The sequence below is a fragment of the Macaca nemestrina genome, chromosome 19 (genome assembly GCF_043159975.1).
Source record: "Macaca nemestrina isolate mMacNem1 chromosome 19, mMacNem.hap1, whole genome shotgun sequence".
NCBI lineage: Eukaryota > Metazoa > Chordata > Mammalia > Primates > Cercopithecidae > Macaca > Macaca nemestrina.
The window spans coordinates 38,887,951-38,912,200 of record NC_092143.1 but is presented as its reverse complement, the minus strand read 5'-3'; the positions used below and the strand labels follow the sequence as shown (position 1 = coordinate 38,912,200).

The 24,250-nt window shown below is 37.6% G+C and overlaps 1 protein-coding gene across 12 annotated transcripts in view; it reads left to right on the top strand.

The window, feature by feature from the left end:
* Positions 1 to 24,250, top strand: part of LOC105489423 (DCC netrin 1 receptor) — a 1,213,781-nt gene that overhangs the window by 416,906 nt on the left and 772,625 nt on the right. For 11 of the 12 annotated variants that reach the window (XR_011616876.1, XR_011616875.1, XM_071085315.1 and 8 more), the window contains exon 2: positions 1,189 to 1,509. Coding sequence is in view for 10 of the 12 variants with exons in the window: in XM_071085315.1 (XP_070941416.1) it covers positions 1,189 to 1,509 (321 nt within the window). In the remaining 2 variants the exon portion in view is untranslated. Of the gene's footprint in view, positions 1 to 347; positions 389 to 1,188; positions 1,510 to 24,250 lie in introns of those variants that run through there. The other variant, XM_071085318.1, reaches the window with a different exon arrangement.

Below are 24,250 nucleotides of genomic sequence, written 5' to 3'. Positions count from 1 at the left end.
AATGAAGTCGAGGTTGCTATGCTGAAAAAAAAAAAAAAAAAAAAAAGAAGACTAAAACATAATTTAGGTGGTATTTTTTAAGAAATGAAATGCTGTTTCAAACAAATAAAGGGATCTTAAAGAAAATGTCCATCTCTTATTCATTTTCACACAAGGTGTTTCAGAAGAAAATGGGATTAAACATCAGCAAGAAAATTCAGTTAGACTCTTTAAATGATTAAATATTGAAAACAAGATACCAAGGGACATTGTAGAATCTCTAGCCTCTAAGATTGTGCAAAATGAAATTGAAAGTAATTTGACTTGAATGATTTAAGCATACACCTGTCTGAGCAAATGGTGGAGCCAATGACCTCCTGAAACCTTGTCAAGGTCTTTGACTCATCATGTGAGTATTCTGTCAAATGCTATGCTGCCAGCTTCGATAACAATATACTTTAACTAATTATACTTGCTTCCTCCCCTCAAGATTCTTAAATGACTTTCTCTTACCTCGTTGATTATTTATGTTCATTTATGTTTATGAAAAAATTTCAACTGTTATATTTATTTAGATTTCCAAGTCCATGAGAAACATTTGGATGAAAATTAAGACCCTTCAGGGATTTGTGATTTTAGGTAGTGACTTTATTGACTTGCTTCTGCCAGTGGGATTTACCTATTTTAAAACCCAGCTGAACTTTGTCCTAAAGAACTTTACCCATGCTGTTCAGAGTTGACTTTTATTCTTACAGAACACTGTATCTGATTGGATATTTTAAAAGTTTCAATGGATGCCATAATCAGAATGCAGAGATAGAAATAGTCTCCCCCAAAATCTTAGCTACCACACTAATAACTATTGCTACTTTAAAATATCTAGTTTTATTTGGAAAATATTAGTTTTTTCTGCTTAAATTTTCATGTACTGACTGATAGGTGGTAATAAGCATGCCAGGATTTATATGAATTTGCAATTTCTCATAGTATTAAATTTTGGAACCAATTGTTTTCTTAATTGCCGTTACCTCGACTGGGTACTTTTTTACTTATTTAACATAATATCCTTGATTTTAGTTTTTATTTATTTTTGGACATTTTTCAAAGCCCTCAGCTTTTGTGAAAAGCTTTGTAAAGAAAAGAAAGGCAATCTAAGCCTGAGATTTATTTGAATACATGAACATATTTCCCTTTGCTCTCTTGTTCCAGGTTTTCAAATTAAAGCTTTCACAGCACTGCGCTTCCTCTCAGAACCTTCTGATGCCGTCACAATGCGGGGAGGAAATGTCCTCCTCGACTGCTCTGCAGAGTCTGACCGAGGAGTTCCAGTGATCAAGTGGAAGAAAGATGGCATCCATCTAGCCTTGGGAATGGACGAAAGGAAGCAGCAACTTTCAAATGGGTCTCTGTTGATACAAAACATACTTCATTCCAGACACCACAAGCCAGATGAGGGACTTTACCAATGTGAGGCATCTTTAGGAGATTCTGGCTCAATTATTAGTCGGACAGCAAAAGTTGCAGTAGCAGGTAAGTGGATTCTTCCTTCTCTTCCTCCTCCTCCTTCCTCTCTTCTTCTTATTCTTTTTTGGGGATAAGAAAATAATTTTTGTAGAAATAATGTACATTTTTTAAATGTTTTAAATTTTAAATTGACAAATAATTATATATTTTTATGAAGTACAATGTCATGTTTTGATGTATGTATCCATCGTGGAGTGATTATATCAAGCAAATTAACATATCTGTCACCACATACTTACCTGTTTTCTGTGGTGAGAGCATTTTAAGTCTACTCTTTTAGCAATTTTGATGTATACTACGTTGAGCAATAGATATTAAAAGCTTATTTCTTCTCTCTAACTGAAACCTTGTGCCCTTTGACAAACATATTTCCATTCCTTACCACGCCCCATCTTCCCAAGCCTTTGGTAACCATTCTGCTCTCTAGTTCTATGAGTCTGTCTTTTTTATAATAGATTCTACCTGTAAGTGAGATCATGCAGTATTTTTCTTTCAGTGCCTGGCATGTTTCCCTTAGCATAATATCCTGTCGGTTCATCTATGTTATCACAAATAACAGGATTTACTCTTTTTTAAGGCTGAATAGTATTCCATTGTATGTATGTATATATATTATCATACACACACACACACATATATATATATATATAAAATATTTTCTTTACCCATTCACCCATTCATGATTGATTCCACATCTTGGCTCTTGTGAATAATGCTGCAATTAACACGAAGTATAGATATCTCTTATACACCCTCATTTCAATTCCTTTGGATATATACCCATAAGTGGGATTGGTGTATCATATGGTAATTCTAATTCTAGTTTTTTGAGAAAGCTACATAACCATTTTTCATAATGGCTGTCTAATTTACATTTTCACCAACAATGCACACTTTTAAGAAAAAGGAAAGATGAAAAAAGATTCATGTTTATTCTCTCATGGTTTTGACGAACCTTTCTCCTTAAATTAGCTTAGAAAACAGTCATAGGACCTGAACTGGCTGCATAATGTTATGAGATTTTTTTTAAACAAAACTTTCAAGTTGACTTACTACTTATATCTAAGGGAGGACTTCTTAATAGAAAAATATTAGAAAAAAATAATTTTCTAATTCTACTTTACAGCTTCATTAAATGCGAAACTTTTGCAGAGTCAATTTTTTCGTTGTTGTGCCTTAAGAAGAGTAAATTTTATTTTAATTATAGTGGCATGGCCTACAACATATACATCTCAAGTGAGAAATAAAAATTGCTTCCAGTGCTTCCAAATTTCTTAATACTTGGTAACATGTTGGCTCAATAGCTGAGTAATAAGATGAACAGTTTTTCTTTTCACCTGGATACACTGAAGTCATGTAGACCCTGAAAAAATGGTACTGACCATTCTGGAATCCATGATATTGCTATTTCTGCCCCACTCTTCTGGTTAGAAGGCAGCTCATAATTATTTCTGTTGGCCCCTGAAATGTTAGACCTGCAAAGAGAAGAATCAGTTTTTTCACTTGTTACTATAATGATTTCACCAAAACCTGGTGTTTTTTTTTTTTTTAACTTTTGTATTGACCATAAAGCAAGATAAGCAGATCCAACTTGAAATAAATTTAAGTTATGAATGGGTAAGCAGATTTGAAGGGCTGCTTTCAACGTAATCTTTAGTTCTCAGTAAAAACAAAATTGAATCATAGGCTGTTTAGTCATTTGTGGTAGGCTTTCTTTCCCAGGCCCTACTTAGTCTAGTCTCATCTTGGAAGACTGATCAGAATGATAACTCATTTTCATCAATAACAGGACAATTGGGCAGAACCACCACTCCCTCATGCACTCTCCTAGTGAGGGTTTGAGAAAGTTCAATCTGAAAGAGGTGATTTTGTCAGGCAGTGCTGTGAAGAATTACATCTCATAGATATGTGGTTAATCCCCATATCTAGCTTCAAATTACTCTTCTGTAGCTTCTTTTCTCTACTAAGAACTCTGCAGACTGAATGTTTTATCTCCCTAAAATGTGTATATTGAAATTCTAACCCCCAATGTGATCGTATTGGGAGGTGGAGACTTTGAGAGATAATTAGATCATGAGGGTGGAGTCCTCATGAATGTGATTAGTGCCCTTATAAAAGGAACCACAGAATACCCCTGCTCCTTTCACCATGTAAGGATGCAATGAGACATCTGTAATCTGCAACCCAGAAGAGGACCCTCATCAGAAACCAGTCATGCTGGCACCCTAATCTTAGGTTTCCAGCCTCCAGAACTTTGAAAAATCAATGTCTGTTGTTTACAGGCTACCCAGTACATGATACTTTGTGAAAGCCACCCAAACTGATGAAGGCAAAGTTTTGCATAGTCAGTTAAGCCAGATTTTACCTAGAGGTAGACTGGCTAGCCATTCTGCTTTTCTTTGGACTGACCTGATTTTTGCACTTGAAAGTCCTGTATCCTGGGAAGCCACTTGAGTGCCAGGTAAAACCAGGACAGTGGGTCACTCTACCTCGAGGTGTCCCTGGTCTGCTTTAGCAATGATAGACTGAGGTGCAGATGCAGAACACCCCCTCTACTCAGGAGACAGGCCAGGTGACATCCTGATCATGAAAATCAAGGCTATAAAGTAACTGGAACCTTGGAGTGATGGGTGTCTGAAATTTGATTGATGAGCATAAAGTGTAGAGAGAACTGAATGTTAATGTTAATTATGATTGATTAGGAGAAACAAGTGGAATAAATGCTGCAGATTTGGCAAAAGCAGCTTTCTCAGAATGCTCCAAATAAAGTGGAAAGGGGACAATTTGACTTTCAGTCACTAGAGAATTTCTGCCCTCATAAATCCCACCCATCAGTTGTCCACAAGGCGAAAGAAGGTCTACTGATTTGAATGAAGCAGGCTAGTATTTGATGCCTTATTACAAAAGGCAGTTGCCTATGCACTGTTAATGAAAATGGCCTTTCATTAACTGCATTCATGTTACGTTGCAGTTTCAGTCTTCGTGCAATCTACATTCACGTTCACATGTTCTGTCTTTCAGTAGTGAACTGAAGAACAATTCCTTCTCTGTGAGATATTAATATACAGTGGCTTGGTCTTTAGTATTCTGTACAAGGATAGGTGCATGGATTCAGTCACTGAGTTACAATCTCATATTAGATTGTATCATTTCAAAGCAATAAGGCTGTTCACAGCATTTTAAACCATGCTGTTTGGCAACACAGAATACATTAATGTTATGTCTGCTGAGGTTAAGATTGCCAAACCACTAGAATTCACAAGGGGCATATATCTTCCTAGTAATAAAGACCATGGACCTGATTTAATCTCATTTTTAAAGCATTAGCAGTCAAAAAACCAGTCACCACTAAATGGTAACAGTAGGCTTTGCTTGGGTAAAACAAAACAAAAAAAATGTTTTGTACTCTCAGGTGCTGTATAGAGCCCATATTAAATAATGTCCCTCTTCCATTTTTGCTTTCTCAAAGTGCCTTTTGATAAAAAGAAGTATAGCAAATGAAATCTGTCTTTAATCAGTCAGCATATTTTACACAATGATCTTGCCATGCACCATTCATCCTATTTTCTAGGAGCTTCTCAAGTGCTCTTTAAGACTTGAGTGCACACTTGGCTGGAGAGGGAAGGAGAGTAGGAAAGATAAACGAAGAAGTATCATTCCATCCAGCATTTTGTTAAAAATTGCAATGTAACAGGCTACTGACTATCAGTATTTCTACTCATTTTGAGTTCTATCAGTAAAGAATGCCTGGGCTATTAAATCTCCATTTGAAAGCAACTTCATCACACTGACTGAAATTTGGGAATTTTATTTTTATCCAATTAGCTCTAATCTAAAATGCTGCAGTGTTTCTGTGCCATGTATACTTCTATTTAGTCCTTTAGATTGAGAACAGCTGAAGAAGGGAAGCAGCACTGAACTTATCTATGATGCTTTCCTACCATCCTCTCTGCTATGTGTCTAGCAAAGTATGTCATGTTAATAGTAGACATTTGCCTTACCAATGAAGTCACGGGGCTTTATACCATATAAAGAGAACTTTCCGCTGTTGCCATCCTCCTGTCTACCTCTCCTTCTCTTGTCTCCCTTCTATTTCTCCTCCTGCTTCACTGGATTTCTGCAGATTAAACTCACCCATATATGTGCATACATAAACATACTCTTGATAAACTGAGTTGGAATAATTTGCTTTATGTATCAATAGTATACAAATTAATTAACTATTGAAAACTTTGTGATTAGAAAATTGACTGTTTGGGAATATTCAAGTGCCACTTAAAAAGGAAAAGGCATGAGCATTTCTTCATTCCTTCCCTAACCTTTACCGTGAAAATGAACTTGCATCTGGCCAAGCACATCCTCCCTACTCTAGATGTTCCCAGATATCTGAGCCTCTGGATTTTCTTCTGTTCAGCAGACATAATAATAACCTACCTCCCAAGACTGTGGTAATTTTCAAACAACATGTAGGATGTAAAGCTCTAGTGCAGAGTAGATTCTTATTCAATGACAGCCATAGTATAAAGAGACCTAACAATGATTATTATTGCGTTATTTTAATAAGTATTATTAGGAATGAACAACTTTCAATATTCCCATTTAATGATGCAAAATATGTTTTTTCAGGGTGATGAAAAATAGGCAACAAATCCTAAGACATACATATTGTAATCTTGGATCAGATATCTGCCTTTGCAATCTGTGAATACAAACTGGCAAGCCTGAATTGAGTTTTCAAAAAGTTAAATCTATGGAGATTTTTTTGGCAAGCAGTGACCAAATCCCTTGGAATAAAGGATTCATTTTTGACCAGTGGATCTACTATTATGTTAATGTAATCAATACAGTTTGTACTGACCAGAGCAGGCGTTTGAGATTGAGCAACCTTGCAATCATTTCAGAAACAGGTGCAGGGCACTCCCCTCTACCTTTTTTAATGACTTTCCAACTGAAAAAGATTCACTGAAGCTGGTTCATGGGAGTTCACTTGGTCTCAACTTGGAGTTTAACACAACTGGTACCCTCCTGGGGATGAGGGATTAACTCCAATATGTAAGAAGACTAGATAACAACAGATTTCCTATGAATAAGCATAAACATCCCATTTTATTTTGTTTTTTAATACAACCATGACCACCTGTCCACCCATCCCCACACCTACCCGCCCACACAGCTCCTTGTCCACTGACTTGCCCTGCACGCTCTGAGGAGCACAGTTGGAGCCTAACTGGTACTTCTGTTTGCATTTATACTTCTGGGGATGGCGTAGGACAGGCTCCTCCAAGGGTAAAGCAATGCTGACTGCTGGATACATTATAGTGTATTAGTGTATTTGTGTCCAGGTAGATTTGTCTTTGTTAATTTTTGAACATTTATATCTTAGTATTAAAACCACTGACTTGCTTTTTATAGCAGTTTCTGCTTCAGAAAGTGAATCTGTATACAGTACCTGGTAATGCTCGGAAACAGTCTGTGAGATAAATACCCAAATTGACAGGTTAAGAACTTACTGGAAAAAGCTAAGAGCTCTATGGCCAGAGACTGGGACTTAGTCTAAATCCAGATGCACACTTATTCCCTTATCACTTTGCTTCTCAATCTAAGGACTATATTTCAGAACTCTGTAAACAATTTCTTATGTAATCAGTCATTTATTTTTAATCAATGAAATTCTCCACAATACAAATTAAAGAAGATAACAATAATGGTAATAATGATAATAATAATGAAAATCGATTTATCCATTTAGTGCCTTGAAAATGTCAACTCCTTTTGGGAAACACTATGATTTAGATGTTTTCTTCTAAGATGAGAAGATTTTGCTATCATAGCTATACATTCAATAGTGACACATGACAAATCTGTGTCAGAAAAACAGACAGCATATAATTTTTAAAATAAGCTCATAAATAATGGTCTTCTAGGAACACAATTTGGTGATCTTTTATCTTTCTATGTGGTTTTACAATTCAGGCCAAGTTTCCATATTTTTTTTCCTGCTTCTTAAAAATCAAGAAAATAAAAGGCCAACTAAATTGCATTTACTTGAGTTGTTATTTCATTCAGGGACATATTTTTTCTTTCCTATTACAATAGATGTTCAAGATGCAAATTGTCACACTCCACTTTTAAATAACACCGGCATTATAATTAAAATTCCCCTGTGTTTTAAAAAAATAATTAGTTACTTGAGGAGTTGTTTCAGTGAATTCTTTTCTAGAATGCCTCCCATTTAAATGAGTTATGAAATAATTAGTGAAAGTATATTATGGTTAGAGAAGCTAGAATGAAGCATTTTGTGAAATGATAACCTGACCTTTATGTTCTTACTTAAAAGAAGCTGAAAAAAACCTTAACTGAAGAGAAGGAAGAATAAACCACATTGCCTCAGGTCACTCAAATGTTATATAAAGGAAACAGCAAGAAAAATGTTCATATTCCTTCTCTCTACAGGAGCAAATATAAGAATTTTGCCTAGAAGGTCAACTTCATCCTGTGTAGCAGTTTGGAAAATGTATCCCAGGGCCCTTGAATACGCTCAGAATTCTATTTGGGAAGGTTCGGTTACAGCGCAGAGCTTTCCATTTTACATTTATAGAGATATTATTTATTTTCAAATAATAAGCAGAAAATTAAATTGCTCTGACTCCATAATTCTTAATGACTTAATGATCTTCATTTAGCTAAATGTTCCTATTGTTTTGTAGTTAAAGCATGAGAGAAAGAAAAAATAAGAAGTAAATGTGGTCTTATAAGTAACTGCTGTATGTTTACTAGTCTTATCATTTTTCTTTAATTTTATTGCTAAATCAAACTGAGATACAGTCATCACTAATATTTCCCCAATGCCTATTCCATCACACAGCCCCCACACCCTCAACTTAAATAATTGCATTTTAGAGAGTAAGGTTTTAGTTGCCTTCTTCCTAAGTCAATTAACTTTGCAATAAAATTAAAATAGAAATATAATCCTGAAAAATATGCGAGTGAAAAGACATCTTCTACATTATAAAATTTACAATAGAGAACTTGACAAGGCTTTTTATAGTAGAAACATCAACAAAATAACCTAAAAAAAATTCCAACCTTTCATTTCCTTTTCTTTGTTATGAATTCTAATTCATGTGACAATAGAAATAGCTAATTATTCATTCTAAATTTAATCAGTATCTTAAGAGCTCTGTTCTTTTATTCAACTCTTAAGCTATCTACAGTTTGATTTTTGCTGGTACTGTAATGAAAATGCACGAGAAACATCTAACACAACTCAGTAACCAAAAACTCTTTTGAATTTTAGAAAACGTTTTTGGAATATAAAAATTCAAGTTTCTTGAAAAATGTCAAGATAAAAAAGATTCAAATCATAGTAATGTGAGAGAAAATAATGTAATATCTTTTCCTTTACATCACAAGGAAAATATATTACACTATTAACCTTGCTAATCTGTTTAACAAAACACAGATTTACAAGAAAAAAGCATAACAAATTTATTTAAACAAAGTTATACACAAGTAACTTGCAGAAATGAAGACCCAAAGACCTAGGGAAAGCTTTATATTTTTATGCTAAGTCTTACAAGAGAAGTGGAGAATTGTGGAAAAACATGATTGGACAGAGAGCATAGATAAATGGAAATAAATTGGGGGGAACCGAGTAAGGTCTGGTTGTTCAAACAATTGTCTGCATCTCTGTAGGATATTCCTTCCTGTATTAGTGTGTTCTCACACTGCTATAAAGAACTGCCCAAGACTGGGTAGTTTATAAAGGAAAGAGGCTTAAATGACTCACAGTTCTGCAGGGCAGGGAAGCCTCAGAAAACTTACAATCATGGTGGAAAGGGAAGCGAACTTGTCCTTCTTCACATGACAGCAGGAAGGAGAAGAATGAGAGAAGTGCAGAGTGAAGAGGGGGAAAGCCACTCACAAAACCATCAGATCTCATGAGAACTTAGTATCATGGAACAGCATGGGGGAATGACCCCCATGGTTCAGTCACCTCCCATGAGGTCCCTCCCACAACATGTGGGGATTACAATTTGGGTTATAATTCAAGATGAGATTTGGGTGGGGACACAGAACCAGACCATATCACTTCCCCTGGCTATGGGGCAGGACTCCTCTCACATGAGGGTTTCTGTTATGGACAGCTCTCACATAGAAAGGTGGGAGATAGTCAGAGAGTGACCTCCAAACCACCACATTTTGGTGTAGCATGTCCTGCATCCTATCATTAAGTAGAATAATTGTAGCATTACATTAGATAGCACAGTTGTACAATTCCGATGAAATAATGATGGATAATAACTTTAAGAACCTATTTCTGGTACTGATTTTTTTCCTATTATATTTTTATGTGTATGGTAAAATATATTATTTAAACTCAATAATTGTATACAAAAATACTTGAGTTAAGATATTAATATTAGATACAAAGTTTTTCTACAAAGTAAAGAGACATTATAACCTAGAATGTGTCCTGGAAGCCAAGTAAATTAATTAGAGGAAATAATGGAAAATCTCAGTGTATGGTACCTCAACCTTCTTAAACTTGTACTGTCATAAGCAGTATATATAGATGAAAGTAATGAATACAGTTAGTAAACACAATTACTTATCTCCCTGTAAAAAGTTATTGTTAACAGTCTTTATATTTATAATATATTTCTATATACCCTATAATAAGCAGTCTAATACATTGGTCATTATATTAGTCCGTTTTCATATTGCTGATAAAGACATACCACAGACTGTGAAGAAAAAGAGGTTTAAAACAGTTCTACATAGCTGGGGAGGCCTCACAATCATGGCAGAAGGAGGAGCAAGTCACATCTTACACGGATGGTGTCAGGCAAAGAGAGAGCTTGTGCAGGGTAACTCCCCTTTTTAAAACTATCAGATCTTGTGAGAGTTATTCACTATCATGGGAACAGTATGGGAAAGACCTGCCTTCATGATTCAATTACCTCCCACAGGGTCCCTCCCACAACACATGGGAATTCTAGACGAGATTTGGGTTAGGACACAGTCAAATCATATCAGTCATTACACATATCACTGCTAAATTTACCTATTATTTGGTAGATGTAAGAGTTAGAATAAATCAGAAAGGGCCATTTGGATTCATGAATGAGTGACATATTTTTGACCTAACAAATAAGTTGTTTTGGACCTTGAATCACGAAGTTAACATAAAACAATAATAATAAAACAACAATGATAAATATTTTTGATAGAAATTCAATAACGAGAGTAGGTCCCAAATTTCCAAATTTATCTCTTCATTCTATGTTATACTGGGAATGAACAAACACACACACACGTGCACACACACACACCTGTGACTCTTAGTGATCTAGCCCAGAGTACTTTGGAAGTTTCCTGTTAAAAGACAGAGCCTTAGCCTCAAAGGTCAAAGCACTTCTGTTGAAAAGCCTTGTTTGAAAAATTCCCACAGCAACTGAGGAGCAGCTCTTAGGTACACAGAATTTATCACAGGTTCTTAACTAGCGCTTATTGTGAAATGTAACTCAGGTATCTCTAATTGGACCAGATGGAGCTATGGGGTTCTAATTTCTGGAGGGGAGTTAAGCCTCAAAGTTTGGTTTCTCAGAGTAGCATGTCTACCTTCAGAATCCCAATGAGCATGTGTCAGAGAAAAGTTACATTTAAATAGTTTGATAGGCTGGATATGGTGGCTCACGCCTGTAATCCCAACATTTGGGAGGCTGAGGTGGCAGGATTGCTTGAGCTCAGGAATTCAAGATCAGCGTGGGCAACATAGTGAGACCCCTGTCTCTACAAAAAAGTAAAAAATTACCTGGCTGTGGTGGTGCATGGCTGTAGTCCCAGCTACTTGGGAGGCTGAGGCAGAAGGATCACTTGAGCCTAGGAGGTTAAGACTGATGTAAGATGTGAGTGTGCCACTGCACTGCAGCCTGAGTGACAGAGTGAGACCCTATATCAAAAAAAAAAAAAATTTTTTTTAAACAAAAATTTAAGAAAATACTTCGATAGGTCTCAGTATATCTGGGACTGGGAGTGGCAGCTCATGCCTGTAATCCCAACACTTTGGGAGGCTGAAGCAGGAGGATCACTTAAAGACAGGAGTTTGAGACCAGTCTGAGCAACATAGCAAGGTCCCATTTCTACATAAGATTTAAAAATTAGCCAGGTATGGTAGTACATGCCTGCAGTCCTAGCTACTTAGGAGGTTGAAGTGGGAGGTTGCTTGAGACCAGGAGTTCGAGGCTGCAATGATTTTTGATTGCACCACTACACTCCAGCCTGGGCAACACAGTGAGATCACAACTTTAAAAAAAGATAGTTATATATGTGGGATATAGTTTGTGTGAGAGGATCTGTATTCTATCGCATCTGCGTATTTCCCATGATGATCTCTAAAGGAATGAATGTACACTCTTTATATCCACTATTTATATTAACTCAGGTTACCCAGAGATATTTAAAGATAAACACAGTACATAGACACATTCACACACCTTTCCATTTAGATGGCTCTTCCTAGATAAGCCTCTGTGTCTTCAGTCTACTGATGAACACCACGGTCATAAAATCTGCTTGTTGATTTATAATCCTTGTTTTTTTAATACACATTTTTAAAAGCTGCTTTAAAAAATCAGTTTCATTGTAACCCTGAGGCTTTACCACCCTTAAAACAGGCTGCTCATCAGGTTCATTTACTAAGATTTTACCTGGAACACTTCACCAACTAGAAGCCTATTTAAGAAAGTGTGTTAAAGATTAATAAAGCCTATATAGCTTCAACATTAAATTTCAGTGCTGGTTGGTTTTATTGAGTTGGACTTTTGTGGTCCCTTTTGCCAAGGAATTCATCTCCAAAGGCTGAAACATGACATAAAAAATAATTAGCATTTTTATGACGCAGAAGGCACAGGTTCCAGGAGCATCCTTTGGGTCCCATAGTGCATTGGGCATTCCATGAGCCAAACTTGTGGCTATTTTTCTGAAGTTCTTTCCAGTTATGTCCCACCCAGTCCAGGAGTGGCCAGGTTTGAAGTATGTAATTGCAGATAAAATAAATGTTCTCTTCCACCTCAGTATACACATTGTGAGTATCTGGGATTTGTTTATTTGTTTTTATCGGAAAATAGTTTATATACCATAACATTTACCCTTTAAAAGTATATAATCCAGTCACTATTAGAATATTCATAAAATTGTGCAACCATCACCACTATCTAATTCCATAGCATTTTCATCACTCCTATTTCCCCTTCTCCTCCTGCTCTGGAAAACACCTACTTTCTGTCTTTGCTATTTAACATAAATGAGATTATCTGATTATCCTGTGGCTTGTTTTTTCACTTAATGATATATCTTGGATATCTTTCTATATTTGTTCTTACATATCAGTCTCATGCTTTTTAATTCCTGCAGAATATTTCACGGTTTATGATTCCTATATTGAAAGCTATTCTATTTGTTCCCAAATTTTTGCTTTTGCTAATAATATATGAACGAATATTCTTGTATTTAGTAAATGCTCTTCTGTACATACCTTTGACACGTCTTCTTCTTACCTAGTGATGTAATCACTTAATCAAAGGGTATGAACATTTTGATAGAAACTGGTATATTCAAGAGCATTTTATTAGCCTGGACCTAAACATTGTAAGCCAGGATTTGTTTTACTGCTGTTGACTGAGCAAATAGAGCTGGCTTCTTCTTAACTTATAAGTATCATTGAAGCCTACTTCCTACTCTGATAAGAGTAGTGATGAGTTGACACTGTTAATGAACAGCCATAGGCATTTGCCAGAGAGAACCTTATACATGGAAACCTGGAGGAATGCATCTCATCCATGTCCTGGGTTTTTGACTATGGTTTAGACATTCATGCCCTCCAACCACATGTTGAAATTTGGTCCACATGTTGAAGATGGGGCCTAATGGGAGGTGTTTGTGTTATGACAGTGGATTTCTGTCATAATAAATGAGCTCTTGCTTTATTAGTTGCCAGGAGAGCTGGTTGTTAAAAAGAGCCTGGTGTCTCCTCCCTCTTGCTTCCTCTGTTATCATGTGATCTCTGTACATGCTGGCTTCCCTTCACCTTCTGCCGCAAATGGAAGCAGCTTGAGGCCCTTATCAGAAGTAGATGTTGGCACCATGTTTCTTGCACAGCTTTCAAAACCGTAAGCCAAGTGAACGTTTTTTCTTTATACGTTATCCAACCTCAGATATTCCTTTATAGTAATACAAATAGTCTAAGACAATTCTCCATGTATGGATTTGTGTCTCTTCTGCTGTCTGTAGAAAGAAGTTTCTAGTAGATATCACTCCATGAACTATCCCGGGATTCCTCTCAGGTCCAAAACAAAAATGTTTCAGGCTCTGTATATAATGTCAGATGCCACTGAGTCACATCAGCATACCATAGAAGAATGATAACTCTTTCCAGTGGCCTAAATGTCTTTTAGGATCTTAGTCCTGCCTGTACCTGTAGCCTCTTTATTTTTTTATTTTTTTATTTTTTTGAGTTGGAGTCTTGCTCATGTTGCCCAGGCTGGAGTGCAGTGGTGTGATCTCAGCTCACTGCAACCTCTGCCTTCTGGGTTCAAACCAAGCGATTCTCCTGCCTCGGCCACCCGAGTAGCTAGGATTACAGGCATGTGCTACTACACGTGGCTAATTTTTTTTTTTTTTTTTTTGTATTTTTAGTAGAGACTAAAAGGGTCACCATGTTGGCCAGGCTGGTTTTGAGCTCCTGACCTCAAGTGATCCTCCTGCCTTGGTCTCCCAAAGTGCTAGGATTACAGGCATAAGCCACTGCACCCAGACTCTAGCTTCCTTTGTAACCAAATCCATACTGATTTCTTCATGTTTTACAGCGGTTTGATAAATGTGCATTCTGGTGCCATGGCTTTGCACCCTTTATTCTATATGCCTTATTCTCTCATACATCATGCTAGCTCTTGCCTTTTTTTTTCCTCAGACTCAGTTCTTGCAACCCACCTTCAGGAACCTTTAATTGGCCCCCTAGACTAGGTGAGGCTCCATCTTCTTTGTGCCCACCATAATCTATCCTTCCCTCTGTCATCGCATGGAGCATATTACACTGTATCCTTACAAGACTCCTAGACAAACACGACTCCTCCCCTGGCCAAAGATCTCATAAAGACACAGACCGTGTTACATTTGTCTTAGCTTCCCTAGGCAGTGAGACTCCACAGAACCTTGTTAGTTGTATGGGGTAACACCGTGGTTAGAGGCACAGGCTTCAGGGTCAGTCAGCCTCAGAATCTATCTCTTGGCCATTCACTAGTTCTGTAAAGTTGGGACAACTGTGGAAATATTCTGGGCCTAGTTTTTTCATGTATTAAATACAGCTATGAGATAGTGTCTACCTTCAAAGGTTATTATGAAGATTACCAAATAATGCTGAACAGAGGACCTAAAACATAGTGAAGCAGGACATTTCCCTGACCCCCTTCATGGGACTTGCAACAGGGATGCTTGCTTTCCTCAGCCCACCGCTCTCAACTCCTTGTGGAGGGAGCGCACAAGTGAACAAGTCAGGAACTGGAATGCACAAGGGCTGGAACCAGCTGGCCATTGTGGTGCCAACAGGATCAAACTCCAATCACTCAGACCTGCTGCACACCCTTCACAGGAGGGAGTGCACAGGCGAGCAGGTACAGGAGCCAGAGCAAACACTTTTGGGTGCCAGCAGGACCGAACTCTGTGCAGGCCCCATGGCAGCATCCAGGTGGGGTGCCTGCCATTCCCGAAGCCCCAGAGGGCATGTTACAATGCTTTTAGCTCTGCCATCTGCAGACAGCTTAAGTGTTAACAGCTCAGTGGGTCCATGGCTACCCTCCGCCAACAAGGGCAAAGAGCCAGTGTGACAGCCTTCTGTATCCGCACTCATGGCTCCCAAACTCTTGTCCAGCATGCAGGAGAAAAGAGGTTGCATGAATGAATTGAAGGATAGTAAACGTGGGGGATTTTATTGCCTATGAAAGTGGCTCTCAGTGGGAAGAGAAGCTGAAAAGGGTACAGTGCAGGGGAAGGGTAGGAATCTTCCCTTGAAGTCTGGCTGTCTCTGGCTGGATTCTTTTTTGAAGTTATGCCATCAAGCTGTTCCTCTGAAGTCAAGCCACTTCTCTCCAATCATCCGGTTGCTTCTCCCCTCTACTGGCTGAGTCTGGGGTCTTCATAGGCACATGATGAGACAGGGTGGAGCCATGAGTGGTTTAGGAAAAGGCAACATTTGAGCAGGAAAACAGGGATGTAAGTTCCCATTTTAGGTCGTGATTTCAGGCTTTTCAGCTTGAGGGTGAGATTTTGTCAGGGACCCTCCCTCTTCTGCCTAGAATTTCTCTGTTCCCTGTCCCCATCAATAGTAAAAGCTCAATAAGTGAGGCTTTATGAAAAACAGAAAATAAGGGTAGTATTAAAGATTCCCTGGGTACCTTGCAGCAAATAGGAAGGGAGAAGCCCCATGAAGAAGCCTTTTTCTATGTGGGGACACATATTCTGTGTCTTTGCTGCTCTATGAGTATTGGCCTGTTTCCCATGCAGAGGTTTGTTCTTCCCCATCTAGGTGGACTCTATGCAAACATATGAGATTATATTTGTCTTTTTAAAGTTCTTAGCACCAATATGGTAAGATCAATACTTCTGCCTGAAGTAAACAGGATCAATAAAATAATGACTGGGCTAGAAAATAGTTGGATAATACTCAGGGTTCATGATTTTAATATTTGATGATATTGAAGCACATCTCTTTAAGCTCACTTAGCAAAAGTCAGAAGTAAAGTTTGTCATGGCTTTGAAGAACTTTCTGTGGGTCAGCAAACCTTGGGACAATTTCATTATATTCTGGTAAGGCATGTAAACTACTTATTGGCTCGCTACCCCAGGCAGCCTTTAACATATCATGAAAGAAAATGGTTATTACAGATATAAAAATGATGGGGTTAAGATACTCACGCTTATGATGACTTGAATTAACAACTATGTTTTCATACAAATCTTCTTTATTTATAACTGACTTAGAAAATTATCCCTCATTTTATGCTTGTTGGTTTCTTATGTTCAAAAACTGCAAGCAGTTACTCTATTTTGCCCGAAGGTTTAAATTTGTTTCTTCCAACACTAAGCCATTTTTCCCAAGTCTTATTTTTCCCTTGAATTTGTGTAAATACCTGTAGTACAAATGTTTCACTTTAAAAAAGGGCTTTTTAAAAGCCGTTTTTCTAGGAAATATTTTAATAATCAGCATTATTTATGTTGCCTGTGTAGTTATGTAAATAATTTCAGCCTTTCCTCCACAAAACTCTTATAACTTAACATGCCTTCAGAAAATGTGAATAAGATTACCAGATAATGCCTCCCCAATAAGCATGTCAGTACTTTGGAAAGAAAATGTGAGTGCTGAGTTGAGAATGTGTGTTAGGCACAATGACAATAACAAGGAGGTTTACAAGTGAAATAGCGTTACAATCGGCACCACAGTTTGGAGGAGGAAAGCAATTTGGTGAAGTGAAAGATGTTAAATGTTTTAATTTTCTTCCATGCCAGTAAAATCTTGTAAAACAAGGTGACATACTAAATTTTCTATACTACAGTCGCTCCAAGAGCCTGTCAGCATTTTCATTATAAACTCTATTTTCAGAGCTTTATAACTCAGCTTTAAGAATTCACTCTGGCTTGACATTTAGAGTGTAAGGTCTTACCTGGGGAACATGTATTTCATATGTTTTAAAAATTATGAGTTTATCCATTTTTCAGTTTATAATGAGTAACTTTTTCACACTTTTTCACTTGTCTGCTGTGCCTCAGAAATTGGAAGGAGAAGGCTTACATATGGTAGATCGCCAATGGGGGAAGAATCTACAGATGAGGTCAACACAGGTCAGGGCTGCTGATTTTCATTACTGAAACTCACAAAGAGTTTCTGTAGAAAGCAAAGAGCTCTGCTACGCTGCCCTCAACATTTCAGACTAGACTTTGTGCTATCCCAGGGGTATACTATACCATGACAAGACCCTGATGGATTGCAGAATTCTTAGTCCCCAGTCTGCTTATTTCAATATTCGTATTATGTTGTGGCTGGCATAAGACCTTTTTCTAAAGCGTCACAACATTCACTCTAATCTTACTTGTTTGTTGTTAAGTCTTCTTTGCATGTGTTTCTGTGTGTGTGTGTGTGTGTGTGCATGTGGTTTATTTTCCACCTTTCTATCATTATTTAGCATAGGGAGGTTTTCAGTCAATATTATTCATTAATACAGCTACCCTCTTTACACCTTGAATATCTACAGTTAAATCTCCTGAAGAATTAGTTTTTAGAAAGTTAGAATCAGAAAAGAGTGAGGGAGAAATAAACAAAGAAGCAACAGAAGAGAAAAATATCTGTGGCCATTTGGTATCAGACCTTAAAATGTCTTGAGGCCTGGGTAACTACTATGGCTTCCCAAAAGGATCATATATGGGTTATCTAGGAAAAAAATGGAATTCCCTCAATAAAAGGTATGGTAGCAAGTCTTCAGTTCTAGGTTATTTCAGGAGAATCCTAGAAAATCATCACTTCCTGATATGTATTGAGAGTTATTTCACTCCCACTTAATTGCATTGTATTTTTACATGGATGACAAATTATCTTCCAAAGTGGATGTACCATTTTGCATTTCCACTAGCAATTAATGACAGTTCATTGCTCCACATAATTTTCATCATTTGATGTCAGTGTTCTGGCTCTTGGTCATTCTAATAGATGCATGGTAGTATTTCACTGTTATTTTAATTTGTCACTTTCTAATGACATATGATATGGAGTATCTTTTCATGTGCTTATTTGCCACCTGTATGTCTTCTTTGGTCAGATATCTGTGCAGGTCTTTTACCCATTTTAAAATTGAATTATTCATTTTTTTCTGAGTGTTAAGAATTTTTGTATATTTTGTTTGACAGTCCTTTATCAGATATGTCTTCTGTAAATATTTTCTTCTATTCTGGAACTTGTGTCTTCAGTATCTTGATGGTATCCTTCTTGGAGGTGACGTTTTTAATTTTAATGCAATTCAGTCTATCAATTATTTCTTTCGAGGATCGTGCCTTTACACATTATTGTATCTCAAAAGTTGTCTAAAAGCCATCTCTATACCCAAGATCATTTAGACTTTCTTCTATGTTTTCTTCCAGGAATTTTATAGTTTCATATTTTACATTTACATCTGTCATTCATTTTGAGTTAAGTTTGTGAAATATGTAAGGTCTGTGTCTGGATTCTTTATTTTTCTTTTGCATGCTGATGTCCAGTTGTTTCAGCACCATTTGCTGAAAAAAAACTGTCTTTCACCATAATACAGTCTTTGTTCCTTTATCAATAACCAGTTGGCTATATTTTCAAAACATTTTTAATGTGTTTGTTTCCATGTCTATTAACACCATCCAAACAGAAACTGCCATAATCTCTTGCCTGCTTCTCTTAAAACGGTCTATTAATTGGTTTACAATATATTTCATACACAGAGACCAGTTGTGTTTTAAACCATTTGAAGTTGGTGAATGATTTTCCACTGCTTTTAGGATCAAATATAAACCTTTCATGAAATTTAAAGCCCTATGTAATCTAGCTTCCTCCTGCCATCCCTTCTCTCTCTTTTCCTCTCCTTCCTCCCCAACCAACTTCATTTCTGCCAATTTCTTCATAATGCTTCAGCCATATTTTTTTTCACTTCCTTGAGCATGTCTCACTTCCTCCCACATCAAGTCTTGGACTATGGAGTAATTTCGTGGCGATCCTAAACACAGCTGCCCTTGGTTTAGCTCATTGTTATATTCATTCTTTAGAGCTGTTTTGCTGTCTCTTTCTCTGAGCTATCTGTTGAGTGTTTAGGTATCACTGCTAACTACTACCACATACCATGCCCTCAATGTCCTTCGTAACAATTGCCAATTATAATTTCATTATTATTTGTTTAGCACATGCCTTCCTCACTAGAGTGAAGGCTTCCTGAAAGCAGTCGGAATCGTAGCTGTCATCTTTGCTGTTGTATTCACAGTGGGCACAGTATTACAGTGTCTGAGTGTCCTACCAGGGTCATGGGCAGTGACTGAACTGGAATCATCAGAAATGCAGAGCCAAGGAGCTGAGGGTTAAGCTCATGATTACTGGAGCCCAGGACTTCTCTGTTCATCTAGGAGTGAAGTAATCCAATGAAAAGTCAAAAGACTTTAGTTATCAGTGTACAGGGACAGCCTAGAGAGCAAGGACTTGGTGAGTCATGGAATCTTGGACTTAGAAAAGATAAAAGTCTGCACGTAGAAGTCAGGACTTTTAATAGTGATCTCACATTCAGAGCATTAAATGATTCAGGGTTCATCTTCCTTCCCCATCCTTCAAGGCACATGGTCTAGAGATCATTGCATTTTCTATACATGGTTCCTGACATGCTGAGGAATATGGGACAATGTTCTTAGTCCCTCCTTCCCATTGGGCCTCCACAGGGGAAAATTAGTGGCATTCATTTTTTTACATTTTAAAGAAATAATCTGGTTTTCTTTCCAGAAAGCAGTTTTCAGATGCTCTGAAGTTTACATTCATGCCTCACTGGGCCTGATTTACTCAATGTCATCTGAGCAAAGATGAGCCCTGGGGTGCCCCAGCATTAGAGCGGGTGCTTGAGCTCAGATGCATGCACAGAATGGTACATGAAGCAGGCAGGAAGTGGAGACCATATATTTCTTTTAATGCGGTAAAGAAAAAGTATTCACATAGAATGAATATTTAAATAAATGAGTAATGTAATTATTTTTCTATTCCATTCAATTAAAACATATTTATTCAAATTAAAACGGAATATGTCTGAGCCCCTTATTAGCTGACATTGGTGATTTCTCTAGTGCTTTCTCCATTAGAGAGCTACTAGCCTTCTCCTTCTAGAGGCTGGGGATGCTCTCACTTTTCTTTCCTATACTCTATGGATGGACAGATAAGCAGGAAACTTTCTCTACATAGAAACACTAGTGAGTCAATGTCTGAACCCAAAACATTTTGGTGCATTACACTCACTAATATAAGATGCAGACATTGTTATCAGAGAGGTCTGTAACAAAGTTTTCTCTGTGCTATTTTATCTATGTGAGGGAAGTGGGAATTTCTTCAATATCAAAAATGTCCTACAATATTGAACTGTTTTTTGCACTTGATCTTAGCCAAAAGACCAAGAAACACTGAAATGTTTTTTGTTTGTTTGCTGCTCCACACACCTTCTCTCCCTAGTCACCTCTCTCATGTTTTAATTAACTCGTAAGTTCAGTGCTTCTCAAATTTGGTGTGTAACAGAATCTTCTATAGAAACATGTAAAAAAAAAAAAAAAAAAAGAAAAAAAAAGAAAAAGAAAAAAGAAAGAACAAGGCCCAGGTTATGTTCTACCTCAGTGAGGCTGTTTTCTTTATTAGCTCCCCAGGTGATTCTAATATATACCAAAGCTTAATATGTCTATGGTTTCATGTTTACACAAGATAACACTATGCTTTTTTACTCCATAATAACCTCCTTTTTTCATAATGTAGTTGTTTACTCAATGATACATTCTTTTTACTTACTAGAGTTGAATCATTTTTGATTCTTGGAAGCTATTAACTATCAGATTCTCTTTATTAGAAGTTATTGTCATGACAAACGCTTAGGTAAATGGCGATTTTGTCAATTTATGCTGAATATTTCTTGTTTTAGGATCTTCATGTTAACTGTTATTCTTTTAAGACTATTACATTGTACCATGATCAAAAACAGACAGTAAACCATGGATATCAAGAGAATAATAGCAAGGGGTTTGTAAGTGTGTATTGTGGGGCACCAGCAATTTATTTTTCAGAAAGCCTGATTAAATGCATCCCAACGGATTGCCATGGTTTATGGCAGAAGTGATGTGATGATTTGTATTAGAGTTTTAATAAGTTTAGAGTGAAAAATTTATTCTGCTTTCAGTTCCTTCCCTCTGGCTGACAGTTAATGTCCAAGGTACTTAATCAGAGAAACTACCATGGGAGGTCTAATAACACTGTGCAACAAAGGGAAAAGCACATCTCTAGGATTAATTTCAGAGCTGGCTGTATTTTCACCTTAAAGAAATAATAACTCAAATTAGATAAGGTCCTGCCTTCAAGGAGATTTCAGTCCAGAAAAGGATCTGATCCATCACAGTGCTTTTGTTTTTTATTATATTGGGTGGTGTTCTTTCTTTCTTTCCTTCCTTCCTTCCTTCCTTCCTTCCTTCCTTCCTTCCTTCCTTCCTTCCTTCCTTCCTTCCTTCCTTCCTTCCTTCCTTCCCTCCCTCCCTCCCTCCCTCTCTCCCTCCTTCCTTCCTTCCTTCCTTCCTTCCTTCCTTCCTTCCTTCCTTCCTTCCTTCCTTCCTTCCTTCCTTCCTTTCTTCCTTCCTTCCTTCCCTCTCTCTCTCTCTCTGTCTCTGTCTTTCTCTTTCTTTCATGGTAAGGGCTCAGTGGAAGCTGAAATTCCCCAAGGAGTGTTTTAGCATCTTATCTCTAGTTTCTAGGCTCTAAAGTTGAAGTTACAGTAGCACAGTACACGTGTTTCTCCTTGCTTATCCCGGAGATTTCCTGCTTAAATACATATCAAAATGGTTGCAAATATTTTCATTGCCAGGAAAATAAACTGTAAATTGGTTGGTTGTTTGGCATTCAGAGTGCCATGGGCATAGATCCTTGCAGGCAGATTGACTGTATGGCTAAAGCTATTATATGATGATTCTCCAATCCCTCATAGATCCTTGCAGGCAGATCGACTGTGTGGCTAAAGCTATTATATGATGATTCTCCAATCCCTCATAGATCCTTGCAGGCAGATCGACTGTATGGCTAAAGCTATTATATGATGATTCTCCAATCCCTTTATGATTTTTATGAGAGAACCCCACCACATCCTCCAGGGGCTGCTGTAATGATTAACAGCAACTGCAAATAACTTTGCAAAAGGAAATTATACTTTGAGTGGAAGAAACTAGATTTAAGGTAATTAGATCTCTGAAAAGTATAGCCTATGTGTTCAAGTTTATTCTTTCAGTTGGTTGGGTATCAAACTAAGATTCTGGCCTTTGAACTCTTAATGGTGAAGATTTTTATCTTACATGATGAATACATTACAACAATTTTGTGATCTGAACATTGAGTAAGTTAGTAGCCACAATGAAGAGGTCAGCCTTATATTTTATATCCTTAACTATGAGTGCTATTTCAAGATGATACATTCACCAAATCTTTATTAGTTTCCCCAACAATACCGTGGGCATTGATAGAAGAAGTTTATAAGAAATGAAAAATTAACCCCCCCAAATATATATAGATATATCTCTATATATCTATATCTAGCCACCACACCCGGCTAATTTTTTTTGTATTTTTAGTAGAGACGGGGTTTCTCCATGATTGCCAGGCTGGTCTCAAACCCCTGACCTCAGGTGATCTGCCCACCTCGGCCTCCCAAAGTCCTGGGATTACAGGCGTGAGCCACTGTGCCCAGCCCAAAAAATATATGTATATATTTTTAAGATGGGAGTATATATACAAAAGACAACAACAATTTGTGGGAAAGATAAGTCAGATACAGGGGGAAGATAGATGAATCAAGGCTGTTGAAGCTTCAGCCAACCAAATTTCCCCAATAATAATTTCCACAGGTGGTTTTTAAATTTACCAATTTGTAATTACCAAATAGTTGTGGGTCCTGGGAAACCATGCTTGAACAGGGGCCCCAGATGCTTGTAATATTCAGACTGATTAGATAAACGGTGGCCTGGAGCCATGGCTGTCAGAAAGTGTGGTCCCTGATCAGCTGCATCAGCATCATCTGGGAACTTGTTAAAAATGAAAATCCTTTAGCTTTATTCCAGATCTGCTGAATCAAAGATAATGGTAGTGGAGTCCAAGCAATCCATGGTTTAACAAGCCCTTCAGGTGATTCTGATGCACACTCAAGTATAAAAACCACTGGTCTAGCCCAGGTCCAGTTTGATTGCAGCTAAGGATGGTATTGATCTGTCTGGCCGAATCTTGAAGACGCTTCAGTACCAAGAAAAACCCCAAGGTAGGAGTGTGGAGAAAGGGCAGAGTGAGGAAGTGGGGATATTAATGAGATATCTAATTCTATCGCTATAGCTATATCTTCTTCCCTACTTACTTTGTGCAGAATACTCAACAAATAGCCATTACTCCCAAGGTAAAAGAAGCAATATCTTCTTAAAAAACATAAGTAGACTGCGGAGGTCAGAGCAGCAAAGAACTCTGCATTCTGTTGAAATGGGAAAGGTTCCCTTGTTCCCCTGGCAGAGTGTGTGATGTGGGTATGGCTTGCTTCTTCAGTGCCCCGCTGCTCACGCCTCTGAGGGAGCATACAGTCGGGGCCCGGTTACTGCCTGTTTTCTCCAGCCCCACTCATGGCTGCTGGACTCGGCCTTTGCCTGCTAGGAAAGGTTAAAGCGAGGTGCCCTGAACCATGAGTGCCTGCGGCTGTCGAGATGGAGGCATATATGACACCTCTGAGAATAGTTGGTCTGATTTGCACCTTCCGCAGCTGAGCCAAATCCTCACTTTAGGAACATTACTGTAGCCTGTAGCAAAACTACTAACATTGTAAAGAAAGTGATAAAAGCCATTTCAAACCATGTGAGAGAAAAGAAAGTCTGGGGGTTTTGACCAGCCCAGTTAGGGAAGAGTTTTTTAAAACCCAGAGAAGGGAAA